Source organism: Coregonus clupeaformis, chromosome 13 (genome assembly GCF_020615455.1).
Source record: "Coregonus clupeaformis isolate EN_2021a chromosome 13, ASM2061545v1, whole genome shotgun sequence".
Classification (NCBI taxonomy): Eukaryota; Metazoa; Chordata; class Actinopteri; order Salmoniformes; family Salmonidae; genus Coregonus; species Coregonus clupeaformis.
Window position 1 is genome coordinate 43,170,850 of NC_059204.1, and position 19,409 is coordinate 43,190,258.

General features: G+C 42.0%; 1 protein-coding gene across 1 annotated transcript in view; it reads left to right on the plus strand.

Annotated features, from left to right (window-relative positions):
• Positions 1-19,409, plus strand: part of LOC121580231 (calpain-5-like) — a 34,782-nt gene that overhangs the window by 11,822 nt on the left and 3,551 nt on the right. The window contains exons 3-8 of the mRNA XM_041895281.2: positions 1,179-1,310; positions 1,743-1,951; positions 2,059-2,251; positions 6,053-6,243; positions 6,381-6,458; positions 10,799-11,117. Of these exons, the coding sequence (XP_041751215.1) occupies positions 1,179-1,310; positions 1,743-1,951; positions 2,059-2,251; positions 6,053-6,243; positions 6,381-6,458; positions 10,799-11,117 (1,122 nt within the window). The remainder of the gene's footprint in view (positions 1-1,178; positions 1,311-1,742; positions 1,952-2,058; positions 2,252-6,052; positions 6,244-6,380; positions 6,459-10,798; positions 11,118-19,409) is intronic.

A 19,409-nucleotide genomic window follows, 5' to 3' on the forward strand; every position in this document is an offset into this window, starting at 1 on the left:
ACAACACAAAACATAGAAACTAACACCCTGGCTCAACATACGAGAGTCCCCAGAGCCAGGGCGTGACACATGTCTATGATTGAATTTTCATATGTTCTGGCTTTTACAAGACTTTTACAAGACCTCTTGCATTATATGACTGTGTTATATTTAGCCATATAAAGGTATTGTGAAAGGTGTTTTTGCTCATATAATATTTTGTGATGGAGTACTTCAAAGGTTAATTCCTTTTGAGTGGTTGTCTCTGAGGATTGTGTTAAAAGTTGTCTATAAGGAACAACAACGCTGGCCTGGGCCATGTATGTCATGGTGAATGTCATCCACAATGGTCATGGTGGTGACAAACATCAAACTGTGGTGTGAAATTGGGGTGAGGGTGTTACTGGAAATGGTCTCGAAGTGTGTACTTTACATAGTGTGTGAGATATACAGTATATGACAGAACATGTGTGTTATGATGAGTTTCTCGGGTATCAAGTAATTAAGGATGTAAGAATATACTTAGACAACTCTGTGGAAAGTTAATACAAAGGTTTAATAGTCGGTACCAGGTTTGTTATAACAAAAGGCATGTGCTTCGCCTCTAGCTATTCCGAACTACTGAACAAAGAAAATATCTCAGCTTATATAGCTTAGATTACACGTTTCTTCAAGAACATCTGGCAACCCTCAATGGGCACTCCCTTCTTTGATGTTATTACCTTGTACCCCAAGTCAGTATATCATGTCCATCAATCATTCTAAGATCAACCTCAGTAATCTCCCTCGACATAATGGAATCCCTTGGTACTCCGACTGTGCGGCGCTCAGAATCGCTTATCTACTAAATTCAACCTGGTTCCCACCACACTATGAAAACATCATAACAATGTGTTGTATCACTGCCATTCTGTTCAGATGTGGGAGACAGAGTTAAAGTATTCCTGTTTAATGTATTCCTGTATCTGTGCTTTATATGGCATATTGCTCAAGAGCTCAAGTGACAAGAAGAGAAAATACATTTTCTTATTTATCACAAAAGTACAACACCTCAAGAGAGTTCCAACTCATTTTAAACGAAAACATGCTCTAAGCCAGAACTATTTGACAAGGATTTGTGACTATTGTTACAAGCATAATGTATCACTGAGCACATTCTAAGAAGTAATTGCATTTTCTGAATCCTCTCGTTGGTACAGGAAATCAGCAATGAGCCTCATCTGTTTGTGGAGGGCATCAGCTCCCATGACCTGAACCAAGGCCTTGTGGGTAACTGCTGGTTTGTGGCGGCATGCTCCTGCTTGGCACTGAAACCAGACCTCTGGCAGAAGGTGAGTTTGGTTTCCTCCTGTCTGGTCACAGTCTGAGATGAGTGTCGCAAGAGAGGACTGTATGTGTATTTCCGTGTGTATCAGTTTCCTTTAGTCCCTTTATGGGTATATACATGGTGCTGTTTGGGAAGGAACACATACATAATGAATGTGAAGTATGTGGGTGGATATCTATGTCATTCCATACTGTTGATACCTGACTCAAGGTTTACGTAACTTTCACCTGAGGGGCTTTTACTGTCATTGAATGGAAAATAGTGTAATCTTTCCTTCTTAAATTACCCTACTACCCCTCAGCAACATTCATATTTTCCTTCAATTCAAATGAACCTGGCAAGGAAAATAAGTACTCGCCAATATTCCCGCCCAAGTTGAAAACTATTAACATTTGACTAGACATGTGGTTCACTGTGAAGCCCTGTGTGTTGACAGGTCATCCCTGACTGGAAGGAGCAGGAGTGGGACTCCAAGCACCCTGAGAACTATGCTGGTATCTTCCACTTCCAGTTCTGGGTGTTTGGGGAGTGGGTTGATGTGGTGGTGGATGACCGCCTGCCCACCATCAACGGAGAGCTCATCTACTGCCACTCCAAACTCAACAACGAGTTCTGGAGTGCCCTGCTTGAAAAAGCCTATGCCAAGTCAGTATACTCTAAACATTACTCAACCCTCCTTTCAACTCCCTTTTTTTGCCCTCTGACCTCTCTGTATCCTCTTCTGACTCTTCTCTCTCTCCTCTTGTCTCCAGGCTCTCTGGCTGTTATGAGTCTCTGGACGGGGGCAACACTGGGGATGCGGTTGTTGATTTCAGTGGAGCCGTGGCAGAGGCCATTAACCTGGAGGCTGAAGTTTTCCACAAAGACCAGGAGAAAATGGACAACCTGTTTGAGGACTTGCTCAAAGTCTACGACAGGGGTGGAATCATCAGCTGCTCCATCAAGGTCTGTCTTCTCAATTGATCATTTTCAATTGGTCAGCACACTGTATATAGTCACAGGTAATTGTCACAGGGACACAACCCACTGGACAAACACTGATTTAAATCAGTGTTGTTTCAACGTAAATTGTCAACGTATTGTGATGTGGAATCAACGTGGATAATACATTGGATTTGAAAAATGTCATCAACCAGTACAGTTTTCATCTCATTTCAACCAGCGTTGTAAACATTGAACTTAAGGTAAAACTTCAACTTAAATACATTGACTTTACCTGAAAAAGTGTATTATTAATATAATGAATTAGGCATTCTATTTATAGGGCTAATGGTAACTACTACTAAACTTCCAAAGCTCCAATCAACCATGGATGAATGATTGCATACCTAGCTACAAGTTGAAAAAATTGTGTCCTTTGTTGGGCAAATCAGATGTCAATATAGTATTTGTAAACCCAACCTCACTCCGAATTTACTGTTAACTGAACAAACAAAAAATTGTTGGCCCAAACTTAGCTCCAACTTGAGAAAACGTTGGCAAAGAAATTCTGTCAATTTAAAATTATGTGTTTGCTCAACTTGTCTAATATGTTCATTCAACTATAAATCATTATTTGGGCATCTTAACTTTTAAAAAAGTATGCGCAACTGGTTATACACACAGTGCTTTTAATATACAATATTTTCTACTTACATTTTTGACAAACATGATTATATTGTGCATGTTCATTTATACAGCATTATTATTCATCATGTCCTCACCTGGGAGCTGAACTCACAACCTCTTGATTTATGGCGTTCTGATTTTAGGTTTTTCTGTGTAATTGTCTAATGTTGGTGTGGCATATTACTATGTTTTAATGTTACTCCTCAATCACTATGATTAATAAAAGTGTTTTTCTTGAAGGTACTTTTAACAGAGCTGAGATTTACTTTGAAGTGCAAATTGTAACAATACAGGTGAAGTCAGTTACTGACACAGACATGGTGGCATAGCAGAAATATTGTAATGCTGTGAAAGGGAAAGAGAAAGGGAAAGGGTGATACCTAGTCCGTTGTACAACTGAATGCATTTAACTGAAATGTGTCTTCCACATTTAACCCAACCCGACTGAATCAGAGAGGTTGTGAGTTCAAATCCCAGGTGAGGACATGTTGAATATGAATTACTGTATAAATGCACAATGTATGTCAAATAAACTATTAATAGGGCATCTTATTAAAAAGGCTGTGGATCAAGGTACACACATTGCTTTTAAAGCAGTGTGTGTACCTAGTTCCACAGCCTATTTTTTAGGTAAGATGCCAAAATAATAATTTATATTGAATGAACATAAGAGACTATTTGAGCAAACACGTCATTTTAAGTTGACTGAATTTTTGCCTACGTTGTCTCATGTTGGAGCTAAGTTTGGGCCAACTAAAAATGTTAAGTTCAGGTAACACTTTGACCAAAAGGTTGAGTAAACCCCAAAAAAATTTCTGTGCAACCAGTTACTTAATAAAATTTAGATGAAACAACTAGATTTATTTTTACAGTGTATGGAAGCTGATCAATGTCTAAATGGATTGACATGATAGCTCAGCTGAAATGAGCATAGATTGTTTCCAAAGCTAAGCAGGGTACATAGAAGTAGGCATCTGGATAGTAGACTTGTTCTCACTTTAACTGCATTACCCCTCATATACCAGTAGGAGTCACTGTTCAAGTAGAAATAGTTGAACTGTGGCTTCTCATTTTATTTCAATATACCTCTTTATTTACAGTGCCTTGCAAAAGTATTCATCCCCCTTGGCGTTTTTCCTATTTTGTTGCATTACATCCTGCAATTTAAATTGATTTTTATTTGGATTTCATGTAATGGACATACACAAAATAGTCAAAATTGGTGAAGTGAAATGAAAAAAATAACTTGTTTCAAAGAATTATACAAAATAAATAACGGAAAAGGGATGCGTGCATATGTATTCACCCCCCTTTGCTATGAAGCCCCTAAATAAGATCTGGTGCAACCAATTACCTTCAGAAGTCACATAATTAGTTAAATAAAGTCCACCTGTGCAATCTAAGTGTCACATGATCTGTCACATGATCTCAGTATATATACACACCTGTTCTGAAAGGCCCCAGAGTCTGCAACACCACTAAGCAGGGAGCACCACCAAGCAAGTGGCACCATGAAGACCAAGGAGCTCTCCAAACAGGCCAGGGACAGAGTTGTGGAGAAGTACAGATCAGGGTTGGGTTATAAAAAATATCAGAAACTTTGAACATCCCACGGAGCACCATTAAATCCACCATTAAATGGCACCACAACAAACCTGCCAAGAGGGGGCCGCCCACTAAAACTCAAGGACCAGGCAAGGAGGGCATTAATCAGAGAGGCAACAAAGAGACCAAAGATAACCCTGAAGGAGCTGCAAAGCTCCACAGTGGAGATTGGAGTATATGTCCATAGGACCACTTTAAGCCATACACTCCACAGAGCTGGTCTTTACGGAAGTGTGGCCAGAAAAAAGCCATTGCTTAAAGAAAAAAATAAGCAAACACTTTTGGTGTTCGCCAAAAGCCATGTGGGAGACTCCGCAAACATATGGAAGAAGGTACTCTGGTCAGATGAGACTAGAATTGAGCTTTTTGGCCATCAAGGAAAACGTTATGTCTGGCCCAAACCCAATACCTCTCATCACCCCGAGAACACCATCCCCACAGTGAAGCATGGTGGTGGCATCATCATGCTGTGGGGATGGTTTTCATCGGCAGGGACTGGGAAACTGATCAGAATTGAAGGAATGATGGATGGCGCTAAATACAGGGAAATTCTTGAGGGAAACCTGTTTCAGTCTTCCAGAGATTTGAGACTGGGACGGAGGTTCACCTTCCAGCAGGACAATGACCCTAAGTATATTGCTAAAGCAACAGTCGAGTGGTTTAACGGGAAACATTTAAATGTGTTGGAACGGCCTAGTCAAAGCCCAGACCTCAATCCAATTTTTTAATCTGTGGTATGACTTAAAGACTGCTGTACACCAGCGGAACCCATCCAACTTGAAGGAGCTGGAGCAGTTTTGTCTTGAAGAATGGGCAAAAATCCCAGTGGCTAGATTTGCCAAGCTTATAGAGACATACCCCAAGAGACTTGCAGCTGTAATTGCTGCAAAAGGTGGCTCTAGAAAGTATTGACTTTGGGGGGGTGAATAGTTATGCATGCTCAAGTTTTCTGTTTTTTTGTCTTATTTCTTGTTTGTTTCACAATAAAAAATATTTTGCATCTTCAAAGTGGTAGGCATGTTGTGTAAATCAAATGATACAAACCCCCCCAAAATTAATTTTAATTCCAGGTTGTAAGGCAACAAAATAAGAAAAATGCCAAGGGGGGTGAATACTTTCGCAAGCCACTGTAGGTTGATAGCATGATGTTGAAACAATGAAGTTGATTCAAACATATCATTTTACTATCAACATTGAAACAAGGTCAAATTAAATGTGTCTAATCAAATAAAAATTAAACATAATTTCAACCATTTCTATGTGGAATTTTCAATGCAATTTTAACTTATACATAGTTCTGATAATTATGTTGAAATTAGATTGCTGTAACAATCAGTTAGTCAGGTTACGTAGAAGTTTTACCCTAATTTCAATGTTTACAAGGCTGGTTGAATTACCTTTTTTTAAATCCAATGTATTTTCCACGTTGATTTCATGTCACAAATCGTTGACAAATTATGCTGAAACAACATTTATTCAACCAGTGTGTGCCCAGTGGGAAGTGACTGACTTATGTGTTTGTCACTCTCTTAGGCGTCTCCTTCTGAAAGCGAGGCTTGGATGGCGTGTGGGCTAGTGAAGGGCCATGCCTACTCAGTGACTGCAGTGAAGAAGGTACGGTTGGGCCACGATCTGATGGCCTACTTCCAGAACAAGTCCATCCCCCTGATCCGCATGAGAAACCCGTGGGGAAAAACAGAGTGGAACAGAGCCTGGAGTGACAGGTGTGGAGGACATTGAGCCTTTATCCTCCCCTCTCACGTACTGATCAACCTCTCCACACTTCAGTGCACAAGTGACCTCATCAACTCATCTCATTCTCCCTCTATTTCCTGTTGCCCCTCCCCCTCTCTCACTTCAGTTCAGCAGAATGGGAAAAGGTTGGCAGCATGGAGAGGGATAAGCTTGGCATCACAGTAGAAAACGATGGGGAGTTCTGGTGAGTGTAAACAAAACAATTAAAGACTATTACCTCTTCTGTTCAGTGCGTGAGATAGTGTTTTATCTACTGTAAAACTGAAATTAATAGCCCGGGGAGTTTATTTGCTTAAATCACGGAACACAACAGGCGCTTATTACAGACAGGCTTCTATTTCAGCCAGGCTGAAGCACACAGCTTTTGCTCATTTGCATAGTTAATTGTTTAATTCCAGCATTCACTTCTAGCATTTTAATCAATTTCTTCATTTCCTGCACTAATGTGTTATCATTTACACACTGTGTCACATTTCTTGAAGAAATATATATTTTCCTTAATAATTATTCTCCTTTGACTGTGATTTTTCAGCAGTTCTTACTTTTGTCACTAAAGGGCGATTGGTCTGGGGGTCTGTACTCCTGAAGTTGTTGACTGTTTTTGTGCTTGTTTTTGTGCTGTTTTTGCTTTCTGTCTTTTCCACAAGGTGACGATATTTCCAGGGAGGTCAATGAGAGAGTGTCGAATTTGGTTAACAAAAAATGTTGTGGCTTATTTGCTACATGTGGCTTATTTGATCTAATATAAGTTTTGTAATGCTTAGGTTGTTATGAGTGTACTGATATACAGTGAGGGAAAAAAGTATTTGATCCCCTGCTGATTTTGTACGTTTGCCCACTGACAAAGACATGATCTGTCACGATCGTCATATGGAACAGACCAAGGCGCAGCGTGATGAACAAACATACTTTAATTAGTTAAAGTTTAAACACAAAACAAGAAACGACTCGTGACGTCCAACGGTCTAACATAAACAGACTTGAAACAAGATCCCACAAACACAAATGGGAAACAGACAGTTTAAATATGGCTCCCAATCAGAGACAACCAACGACAGCTGACACTCGTTGCCTCTGATTGGGAGCCACTCAGGCCAACATAGAAATACACATACTAGATAAACAAATGAAATGCACACCCTGGCTCAACATACAAGTGTCCCCAGAGCCAGTGCGTGGCAGTACCCCCCCCTAAAGGCGCGGACTCCGACCGCGCCCACCAAACACCACAGGGGAGGGACCGGGTGGGCACTCCGCTTAGGCGGCGGATCCGGCTCCGGGCCTGAACCCCGCTCCCTCTCCAACCCCCCAAAGTACCCCTGGTCCGGTCTGGCCCCGCTGGCCGGAGCTGGACTGCACACTGGTGGAGCGGATTGCTCTAGCTCCGGCGTGAAGCATCTGACCGGTGCCGGACCAGCCACCGGTGGAACAGGCACGGGCCGTGCCGGACTGACGACGCCCACCACTGGCTTGGTGTGGGGAGCAGGAGCGGGCCGCGCAGGGCTGACGCAAACGCACCACTGACTTGGTGCGCGGGAGCAGGAGCGGGCCGGACCGGGCTGACGGGCGCACCACTGACTTGGTGCGGGGAGCAGGAACGGACGCGTGCCGGGCTGACGAGCGCACCACTGACTTGGTGCGGGGAGCAGGAACGGGCCGAGCTGGGCTGACGAAACGCACCACTGACTTGGTGCGGGGAGCAGAACGGGGCCACGCCGGGCTGACGAAACGCACCACTGACTTGGTGCGGGGAGCAGGAGCGGGCCGGACCGGGCTGACGGGCGCACCACTGACTTGGTGCGGGGGGCAGGAACGGGCCGTGCCGGGCTGACGAAGCGCACCACTGACTTGGTGCGAGTGGCAGGAACAGGCCGGACCGTACTGGGAACACACACCACTGGCCCTACGTGGGGATCAGGAACAGGCCGGACCGGACTGGCAACACACGCCAGTACCTCTCGCCGTGCCTCTACATCCTCCTTCCCCCTGGTGACCAGTGACTCCCGTAACCTGGCGGCCTCCTGCTGCCCCGTCGTCCATGGCGTTAGCCCCCCCCTAAAAAATGAATGGGCTTCACTCCTACCCGTGGCCAAGGCCTCCATCCCTCTTGCCAGACTCGCACTCATCTCCTCCCAAGTCCATCCTCTCTCCTCGTCACGCTGCTTGATCCAGTCGAGGTGGGATCTTCTGTCACGATCGTCTACCAAAGATGAGGACCAAGGCGCAGCGTTGCAGGCAAACATACTCTTTAATTAGAGACACGATCAAAACAACAAACGATACGTGACAGTTCACGGTCTAACATAAACAGACTTGAAACAAGATCCCACAAACACAAATGGGAAACAGACAGTTTAAATATGGCTCCCAATCAGAGGCAACGAGTGTCAGCTGTCGTTGGTTGTCTCTGATTGGGAGCCATATTTAAACTGTCTGTTTGCAAAACCCTTGTTGGCAATCACAGAGGTCAGACGTTTCTTGTAGTTGGCCACCAGATTTGCACACATCTCAGGAGGGATTTTGTCCCACTCCTCTTTGCAGACCAAGTCATTAAGATTTCGAGGCTGACGTTTGGCAACTCGAACCTTCAGCTCCCCCCACAGATTTTCTATGGGATTAAGGTCTGGAGAATGGCTAGGCCACTCCAGGACCTTAATGTGCTTCTTCTTGAGCCACTCGTTTGTTGCCTTGGCCGTGTGTTTTGGGTCATTGTCATGCTGGAATACCCATCCACGACCCATTTTCAATGCCCTGGCTGAGGGAAGGAGGTTCTCACCCAAGATATGACGGTACATGGCCCCGTCCATCGTCCCTTTGATGCGGTAAAGTTGTCCTGTCCCCTTAGAAGAAAAACACCCCCAAAGCATAATGTTTCCACCTCCATGTGGATGGTGTTCTTGGGGTCATAGGCAGCATTCCTCCTCCTCCAAACACGGCGAGTTGAGTTGATGCCAAAGAGCTCGATTTTGGTCTCATCTGACCACAACACTTTCACCCAGTTCTCCTCTGAATCATTCAGATGTTCATTGGCAAACTTCAGACGGGCCTATATATGTGCTTTCTTCAGCAGGGGGGCCTTGTGGATTTCAGTCCTTCACGGCGTAGTGTGTTACCAGTTGTTTTCTTGGTGACTATGGTCCCAGCTGCCTTGAGATCATTGACAAGATCCTCCCGTGTAGTTCTGGGCTGATTCCTCACCGTTCTCAAAATCATTGCAACTCCACGAGGTGAGATCTTGCATGGAGCCCCAGGCCGAGGGAGATTGACAGTTATTTTGTGTTTCTTCCATTTGCGAATAATCGCACCAACTGTTGTCACCTTCTCACCAAGCTGCTTGGCGATGGTCTTGTTGCCCATTCCAGCCTTGTGTAGGTGTACAGTCTTGTCCCTGACATCCTTGGAGAGCTCTTTGGTCTTGGCCATGGTGGAGAGTTTGGAATCTGAATGATTGATTGCTTCTGTGGACAGGTGTCTTTTATACAGGTAACAAACTGAGATTAGGAGCACTCCCTTAAAGAGTGTGCTCCTAATCTCAGCTCGTTACCTGTATGAAAGACACCTGGGAGCCAGAGATCTTTCTGATTGAGAGGGGGTCAAATACTTATTTCCCTCAATAAAATGCAAATCAATTTATAACATTTTTGACATGCGTTTTTCTGGATTTCTTTGTTGTTATTCTGTCTCTCACTGTCCAAATAAACCTACCATTAAAATTCTAGACAGATAATTTATTTGTCAGTGGGCAAACGTACAAAATCAGCAGGGGATCAAATACTTTTTTCCCTCACTGTAAGTAGGACACGTGACATCTCGACAACTTTGAGATAAAACACTTTATATCGGAGTTGTGCCTGATGTTCACTAGCCTCTGCCGAATCCCCAACAACCGGATGTTCCGGTTTTCAGGGGAAATGGAAAGAGGGCCTGTGACACACGATTTCCACCTTGGAACGTTAAAAAGGCGACACTCCATTTTATCTCCTCCTCCACATTTACTGGATTGGTTGAATAGTGCTGAACAGAACCTCTTCTTGTCAAGACCAGTATGTAGGAGATCTAGTTTCAGGTGTTTCTTTTACGCCTGCTACGTTAGGTTAGTTGTTCACACACGTACTGTATCTGCCCTCTCATTGGCTAGAATGGTCCCACCAGATCTTGACTCCTCCCGACTGCCTTCCATTTTTGAAGACATTTATTTTAATTGTTAGAGCGTCTACTTGAGTATCTGGTCAATATAATGGATAATCTGTGTAAAAACAGATGATTTCCATAATTGTTTTGATTAATCACTGAATTATTTATTGTAACAAATAAAACATTAAACCTCATTTAAAAAATCATGGAAACCTCGTAAACAATTCATTTAGACCCAGCGTTTATTTGAAACAGGTGTTTATTTGCTGAATTGTGTGCCATTGCCCGGCTATCAAAAGGGACAGGCGGCTATTTGAGACTCAGCGTTTTAATTGAGGTTTTATGGTATCTACCAATCTTAATTTGTGCCTCTATGTGTTATCTCCATAGGATGGCATTTACAGACTGGTGTAAGTACTTCACGGACGCAGACGTGTGTCATCTCATCAACACCTCTCTGCTCACCATCCACAAGACATGGCACGAAGTGATGCATTTCGGGAGTTGGACCAAGCATTCAGACCCCCTGCACAACCGCTGTGGAGGCTGCATGAACCACAAACATACCTTCCTACAGAACCCACAGTACCTGCTTGACATGACCAAGGAGGTGGACGAGGTTCTGATCTCCCTACAGCAGAGAGACATGAAGATCCACAGACGAATCGGCCAGGGAGAGAACCTCACCATCGGCTTCGCCATCTTCAAGGTAGTTAATATTAACACCCTCTTAGATTGACTGCAGTGGGACTGGGGTGAGAGACTGGGTCAGTGAGGGTTTGTCAAAAGGACAGGGTGTACGTCTGGGGCGTGGGGCGTTGGTCCAACTTAAGTTTATTTTAGGGGAGAAGTTCTCTGCGCCACATGTTTGGCTTCCCCATCTGTATAAGAATTTGGCTAAATCAATGGAATTTCACTTTTCTCTCTTCATCTGTTGAACAAACAGCAAATCAGCCAGTGGGTGTTTACAATAATGGTTAGACATTACTTATAATGGCCACATTGGCCAGTTCATACCTGTAATCACTAAACTTCATTTTAAGGGGTCCTTATTACAGTGTAATTACATGTGTAATTACACTGTAACAAGTATTGTAGTTAATTGTAACTTCATTGAGTTTACAAAAACAGATAAGATATAGGTCAACCTCACTGACTGGTGTCTACCATACTTATAATTACTGTGTACATTACCCATTATGACAACCGGAAACTCCTTGCCATCCAAGTAAGTGGCTAAACCCACTAGTACACCACAGAGTACATGTAATATCTGCATAAGTACAACGTAATTACTAGGTGTTACACAGGATTTAGCTACTTAAAATGAAGCATATCTTGAGGGGTACTTACTTGTAATTAATGTGTACTTACAGTGCATTCGGAAAGTATTCAGACCCCTTCCCTTTTTCCACATTTTGTTACGTTACAGCCTTATTCTAAAATTGATTGAATTAATGTTTTCCCTCATCAATCTACACACAATACCCCATAATGACAAAGCGAAAACAGGTTTTTAGAAATGTTTGCAAATTTATACAGAAAAATACAGAAAAACCATATTTACATAAGTATTCAGACCCTTTGCTATGAGACTCGAAATTGACCTTAGGTGCATCCTGTTTCCATTGATCATCCTTGAGATGTTTCTACAACTTGATTGGAGTCCACCTGTGGTAAATTCAATTGATTGGACATGAGTTGGAAAGGCACACACCTGACTATACAGTGCTATGAAAAAGTATTTCCCCCTTTCTAATTTTCTCTACTTTTGCATATTTGTGATACTGAATGTTATTAGATCTTCAACCAAAACCTAATATTAGATAAAGGGAACATAAGTGAACAAATAACACAACAATTACATATTTATTTCATTTATTTCATAAACAAAGTTATGCAACACCCAATTCCCCTGTGTGAAAAAGTAATTGCACTTACACTCAATAACTGGTTGTGCCACCTTTAGCTGCAATGACTCCAACCAAATGCTTCCTGTAGTTGTTGATCAGTCTCTCACGTCGCTGTGGAGGAATTTTGGCCCACTCTTCCATGCAGAACTGCTTTAACTCAGTGACCTGTGGGTTTTCAAGCATGAACTGCATCGTTTCAAGTCCTGCCACAACATCTCAATTGGGATTAGGTCTGGACTTTGACTAGGCCATTCCAAAACTTCATATTTGTTGCTTTTTTAGCAATTTTCATGTAGACTTGATTGTGTGTTTTGGATCATTGTCTTGCTGCATGACCCAGCTGCGCTTCAGCTTCAGCTCACAGACGGATGGTCTGACATTCTCCTTTAGAATTCTCTGATACAGAGCAGAATTCATGGTTCCTTCTATTAAGGCATGTCGTCCAGGTCCTGAGGCAGCAAAGCATCCCCAAACCATCACACCACCACCACCATGCTTGACCTTTGGTATGATGTTCTTACTGTGGAATGCAGAGTGGCACAACCAGTTATTGAGTGTAAGGGGGCAATTACTTTTTCACACAGGGGAATTGGGTGTTGCATAACTTTGTTTATGAAATAAATTAAATAAATATGTAATTGTTGTGTTATTTGTTCACTTATGTTCACTTTATCTAATATTAGGTTTTGGTTGAAGATCTGATAACATTCAGTATCACAAATATGCAAAAGTAGAGAAAATTAGAAAGGGGGCAAATACTTTTTCATAGCACTGTATAAGGTCCCACAGTTGACAGTGCATGTCAGCGCAAAAACCAAGCCATGAGGTGGAAGGAATTGTCCGTATAGCTCCAAGACAGGATTATGTTGAGGCACAGATCTGGGAAAGGGTACCAAAACATTTCTGCACCATTAAAGGTCCCCAAGAACACAGTGGCCTCCATCATTCTTAAATGGAAGAAGTTTGGAATCACCAAGACTCTTCCTAGATCGGGCCGCCCGGCCAAACTGAGCAATCGAGGGAGGTGACCAAGAACCCGATAGTCACTCTGACCGAGCTCCAGAGTTCCTCTGTGGAGATGGGAAAACCTTCCAGAAGGACAACCATCTCTGCAGCACTCCACCAATCAGGCCTTTATGGTAGAGTGGCCAGACGTAAGCCACTCCTCAGTTTGCCAAAAGGCAGCTAAAGGACTTTCAGACCATGAGAAACAAGATTCTCTGGTCTGATGAAACCAAGATTGAACTCTTTGGCCTGAATGCCAATCGTCACGTCTGGAGGAAACCTGGCACCATCCCTATGGTGAAGTATGGTGGTGGCAGCATCATGCTGTGGGGATGTTTTTCAGCGGCAGGGACTGGGAGACTAGTCAGGATCGAGGGAAAGATGAACAGAGCAAAGTACAGAGAGATCCTTGATGAAAACCTGCTTTAGAGAGCTCAGGACCTTAGACTGGGGCGAAGGTTCACCTTCCAACAGGACAATGACCCTAACCACACAGCCAAGACAACGCAGGAGTGGCTTTGGGACAAGTCTCTGATTGTCCCTGAGTGGCCCAGCCAGAGACCGGACTTGAACCCGATCAAACATCTCTGGAGAGACCTGAAAATAGCTGTGCAGCGACGCTCCCCATCCAACCTGACAGAGCTCGAGAGGATCTGCAGAGAAGAATGGGAGAAACTCCCCAAATACAGGTGTGCCAAGGTTGTATAGTCATACCCAAGAAGACTCGAAGCTGTAATCGCTGCCAAAAGTGCTTCAACAAAGTACTGAGTAAAGGGTCTGAATACTTATGTAAATGTGATATTTCCTTTTTTTTTTATACATTTGCAAAAATTTATAAAAACCTGTTTTTGCTTCGTCATTATGGGGTATTGTGTGTACATCGATAAGGGAAAATATAATTTAATACATTTTAGAATAAGGCTGTAACGGAACAAAATGTTGAAAAAGTCAAGGGGTCTGAATACTTTCCGAATGCACCGAATGCATTGTCCATAGTACATTATTCATCCTGTCAATCTGGCCCTCATTTTAAGGCTTCTGGAAGCACCATCCAAGTGGGAGGATAAACACACTAGCACACCACAGAGTACATGTCATATCTGCATAAATACAATGGAATTACTAGGTGTTACACTTTTTTAACTAGTTAAATCCTGTATAGCGTCTTCCAGAAGCTATACAATTAGGGTCAGCTTGTCAGGATGGGTAACGTACTATATAAGTACACATTAATTACAAGTAAGTACCCCTCTAGATACACGTGTTTAAGCACAGAGTACATGTAATATCTGCATAAGTACAATGTGATTACTAGGTGTTACACTTCATTTTAACTAGCTAAATCCTGTGTATCTTGAGGGGTACTTGTAGTGTACCTACAAAGTATGTTACCCATCCTGACAATCTAATTGTCAGCTTCTGAAAGCACCATCCAAGTGAGAAAATAAACACAGTAATACACAACAGAGTACATATCTGTAATATCTGCATAAGTAGGGGCGCAACATAATATAAATATATATACACTACCAGTCAAAAGTTTGGACAGACCTACTCATTCAAGGGTTTTTCTTTATTTTTACTATTTTTCACATTGTAGAATAATAGTGACGACATCAAAACTATGAAATAACACATATGGAATCATGTAGTAACCAAAAACGTGTTAAACAAATCAAAATATTTTTTATATTTGGAATTCTTCAAATAGCCACCCTTTGCCTTGACAGCTTTGCACACTATTGGCATTCTCTCAACCAGCTTCATGAGGTAGTCACCTGGAATGCATTTTAATTAACAGGTGTGCCTTCTTAAAAGTTAATTTGTGGAAATTCATTCCTTCTTAATGCGTTCGAGCCAATCAGTTGGGTTGTGACAAGGTAAGGAGGTATACAGAAGATAGCCCTATTTGATCAAATACCAAGTCCATATTATTGCAAGAACTGCTCAAATAAGCAAAGAGAAACGACAGTCCATCATTACTTTAAGACATGAAGGTCAGTCAGTATGGAACATTTCAAGTACTTTGAAAGTTTCTTCAAGTGCAGTCGCAAAAACCATCAAGCGCTATGATGAAACTGGCTCTCATGAGGACCACAACAGGAAAGGAAGACCCAGAGTTACCTATGCTGCAGAGGATAAGTTAATTAGAGTTACCAGCCTCAGAAATTGCAGCCCAAGTAAATGCTTCACAGAGTTCAAGTCACAGACACATCTCGACATCAACTGTTCAGAGGGGACTGTGTAAATCAGGCCTCCATGGTTGGTGTGCTTTGCTGGTGATACTATCTGTGATTTATTTAGAATTCAAGGCACAGCATTCTGCAGCGATACGCCATCCCATCTGGTTTGGGCTTAGTGGGACTATCAATTGTTTTTCAACAAGACAATGACCCAACACACCTCCAGGCTGTATAAGGGATATTTTATCAAGAAGGAGAGTGATGGAGTGCAGCATCAGATGACCTGGCCTCCACAATCACCCGACCTCAACCCAATTGAGATGGTTTGGGATGAGTCGGACGGCAGAGTGAAGGTAAAGCAGCCAACAAGTGCTCAGCATATGTGGGAACTCCTTCAAGACTGTTGGAAAAGCATTCCAGGTGAAGCTGGTTGAGAGAACGCCAAGAGTGTGCAAAGTTGTCATAAAGGCAAAGGATCTCAAATATAAAATAATGTTTGGGGTTACTACATGATTCCATATGTGTTATTTCATAGTTTTGATGTCTTCACTATTATTCTACAATGTAAAAAATAAAGCAATGAGTAGGTGTGTAGGTGTGTCCACACTTTTGACTGGTACTGTATATATTTTTTATCCAATCGGATAAACACTCCAAACAGCTTACCCGACCGCTCGAGGAGTCCGCATGGTTCTAAAGCACACCGTTGCCTCGTTTTGTATCACATTCCAATGATAAAATTGGCCCCCCCGTCCCCCATCCCCCCATCCCCAGTGAAAGTTTCACCGCTGTGCATAAGTACAAGGTTGTCCTAGTTGTTACACAGGATTTTGCTGTTTAATGTGAAGTGTAACTTTATATAGAAATTGCTCATAGGTAACTGTAATTACTTATTACTCGTTATCAAGTGAAAATACCAACAAACAAAAGATTAGCTTTTACTTTAGTCAACTTTTCTGCAACAAAATAATAAGGATTTTTATTGTTAGATTAATACGTTGATTAATTAGATTAAACAAAGATATAGGCCTACTCAATAACATAAAAACTATTCTAGTGGTGATTAAAATCTGTAGCCTATATATTATGGCAGTGGTGTAAAGTACTTAAGTAAAAATACTTTTAAGTGCTACTTAAGTAGTTTTTTTGGGTATCTGTACTTTACTTTACTATTTATATTTTTGACAACTTTTACTTTTACTTCACTATATTCCTAAAGAAAATATTGTACTTTTTACTCCATACATTTTCCCTGACAACCAAAAGTACTCATTACATTTTTTATGCTTAGCAGGACAGGAAAATAGTCAAATTTACGCACCTATCAAGACAACACGAGGTCATCCCTACTGCCTCTGGTCTGGTGGACAAATGCATATTTTGTAAATAATGTCTGAGTGTTGGAGTGTGCCCCTGGCTATCTGAAAATAAAAAAGCAAGACAATTGTGCCGTCTGCTTTGCTAAATAATAGGAATTTTAAATTATTTATACTTTTACCTTTACTTTTGATACTTAAGTATTTTTAGCAATTACATTTACTTTTGATACTTAAGTATATTTAAAACCAAATACTTTTAGACTTTTACTCAAGTAGTATTTTACTGGCTGACTTTCACTTTTGCTTGAGTAACTTTCTATTAAGCTATCTATACTTTTACTAAAGTATGACAATTGGGTGCATTTTCCAATGCTTTATAAAGGGCACCTATCCGTAGATGGGTAAAAATTAAAAAGCAGACATTGAATGTCCCTTTGAGCATGGTGAAGTTATTAATTACACTTTCGATGGTCTTCAATACACACTGTCACTACAAAGATACAGGTGTCCTTCCTAACTCAGTTGCCGGAGAGGAAGCAAACGACTCAGTGATTTCACCATGAGGCCAAGAGTGACTTTAAAACAGTTACAGAGTTTAATGGCTGTGATAGGAGAAAACTGAGGATGGATCAACAACATTGTAGTTACTCCACAATACTAACCTACAGTGGGGAGAACAAGTATTTGATACACTGCCGATTTTGCAGGTTTTCCTACTTACAAAGCATGTGGAGGTCTGTAATTTTTATCATAGGTACACTTCAACTGTGAGAGACGGAATCTAAAACAAAAATCCAAAAAAATCAAGTATTTGATACACTGCTGATTTTGCAGGTTTTCCTACTTACAAAGCATGTAGAGGTCTGTAATTTTTATCATAGGTACACTTCAACTGTGAGAGACGGAATCTAAAACAAAAATCCAAAAAATCAAGTATTTGATACACTGCTGATTTTGCAGGTTTTCCTACTTACAAAGCATGTAGAGGTCTGTAATTTTTATCATAGGTACACTTCAACTGTGAGAGACGGAATCTAAAACAAAAATCCAGAAAATCACATTGTATGATTTTTAAGTAATTAATTTGCATTTTATTGCATGACATAAGTATTTGATCACCTACCAACCAGTAAGAATTCCGGCTCTCACAGACCTGTTAGTTTTTCTTTAAGAAGCCCTCCTGTTCTCCACTCATTACCTGTATTAACTGCACCTGTTTGAACTCGTTACCTGTATAAAAGACACCTGTCCACACACTCAATCAAACAGACTCCAACCTCTCCACAATGGCCAAGACCAGAGAGCTGTGTAAGGACATCAGGGATAAAAGTGTAGACCTGCACAAGGCTGGGATGGGCTACAGGACAATAGGCAAGCAGCTTGGTGAGAAGGCAACAACTGTTGGCGCAATTATTAGAAAATGGAAGAAGTTCAAGATGACGGTCAATCACCCTCGGTCTGGGGCTCCATGCAAGATCTCACCTCGTGGGGCATCAATGATCATGAGGAAGGTGAGAACTACACGGACAGGACCTGGTCAATGACCTGAAGAGAGCTGGGACCACAGTCTCAAAGAAAACCATTAGTAACACACTACGCCGTCATGGATTAAAATCCTGCAGTGCACGCAAGGTCCCCCTGCTCAAGCCAGCGCATGTCCAGGCCCGTCTGAAGTTTGCCAATGACCATCTGGATGATCCAGAGGAGGAATGGGAGAAGGTCATGTGGTCTGATGAGACAAAAATAGAGCTTTTTGGTCTAAACTCCACTCGCCGTGTTTGGAGGAAGAAGAAGGATGAGTACAACCTCAAGAACACCATCCCAACCGTGAAGCATGGAGGTGGAAACATCATTCTTTGGGGATGCTTTTCTGCAAAGGGGACAGGACAACTGCACCATATTGAGGGGAGGATGGATGGGGTCATGTATCGCGAGATCTTGGCCAACAACCTCCTTCCCTCAGTAAGAGCATTGAAGATGGGTCGTGGCTGGGTCTTCCAGCATGACAACGACCCGAAACATACAGCCAGGGCAACTAAGGAGTGGCTCCGTAAGAAGCATCTCAAGGTCCTGGAGTGACCTAGCCAGTCTCCAGACCTGAACCCAATAGAAAATCTTTGGAGGGAGCTGAAAGTCCGTATTGCCCAGCAACAGCCCCGAAACCTGAAGGATCTGGAGAAGGTCTGTATGGAGGAGTGGGCCAAAATCCCTGCTGCAGTGTGTGCAAACCTGGTCAAGACCTACAGGAAACGTATGATCTCTGTAATTGCAAACAAAGGTTTCTGTAGCAAATATGAAGTTCTGCTTTTCTGATGTATCAAATACTTATGTCATGCAATAAAATGCAAATGAATTACTTAAAAATCATACAATGTGATTTTCTGGATTTTTGTTTTAGATTCCGTCTCTCACAGTTGAAGTGTACCTATGATAAAAATTACAGACCTCTACATGCTTTGTAAATAGGAAAACCTGCAAAATCGGCAGTGTATCAAATACTTGTTCTCCCCACTGTATGTAAATGAGATATTTCTGTATTTCATTTTCAATACATTTGCAAATAATTCTAAAAACATGTTTT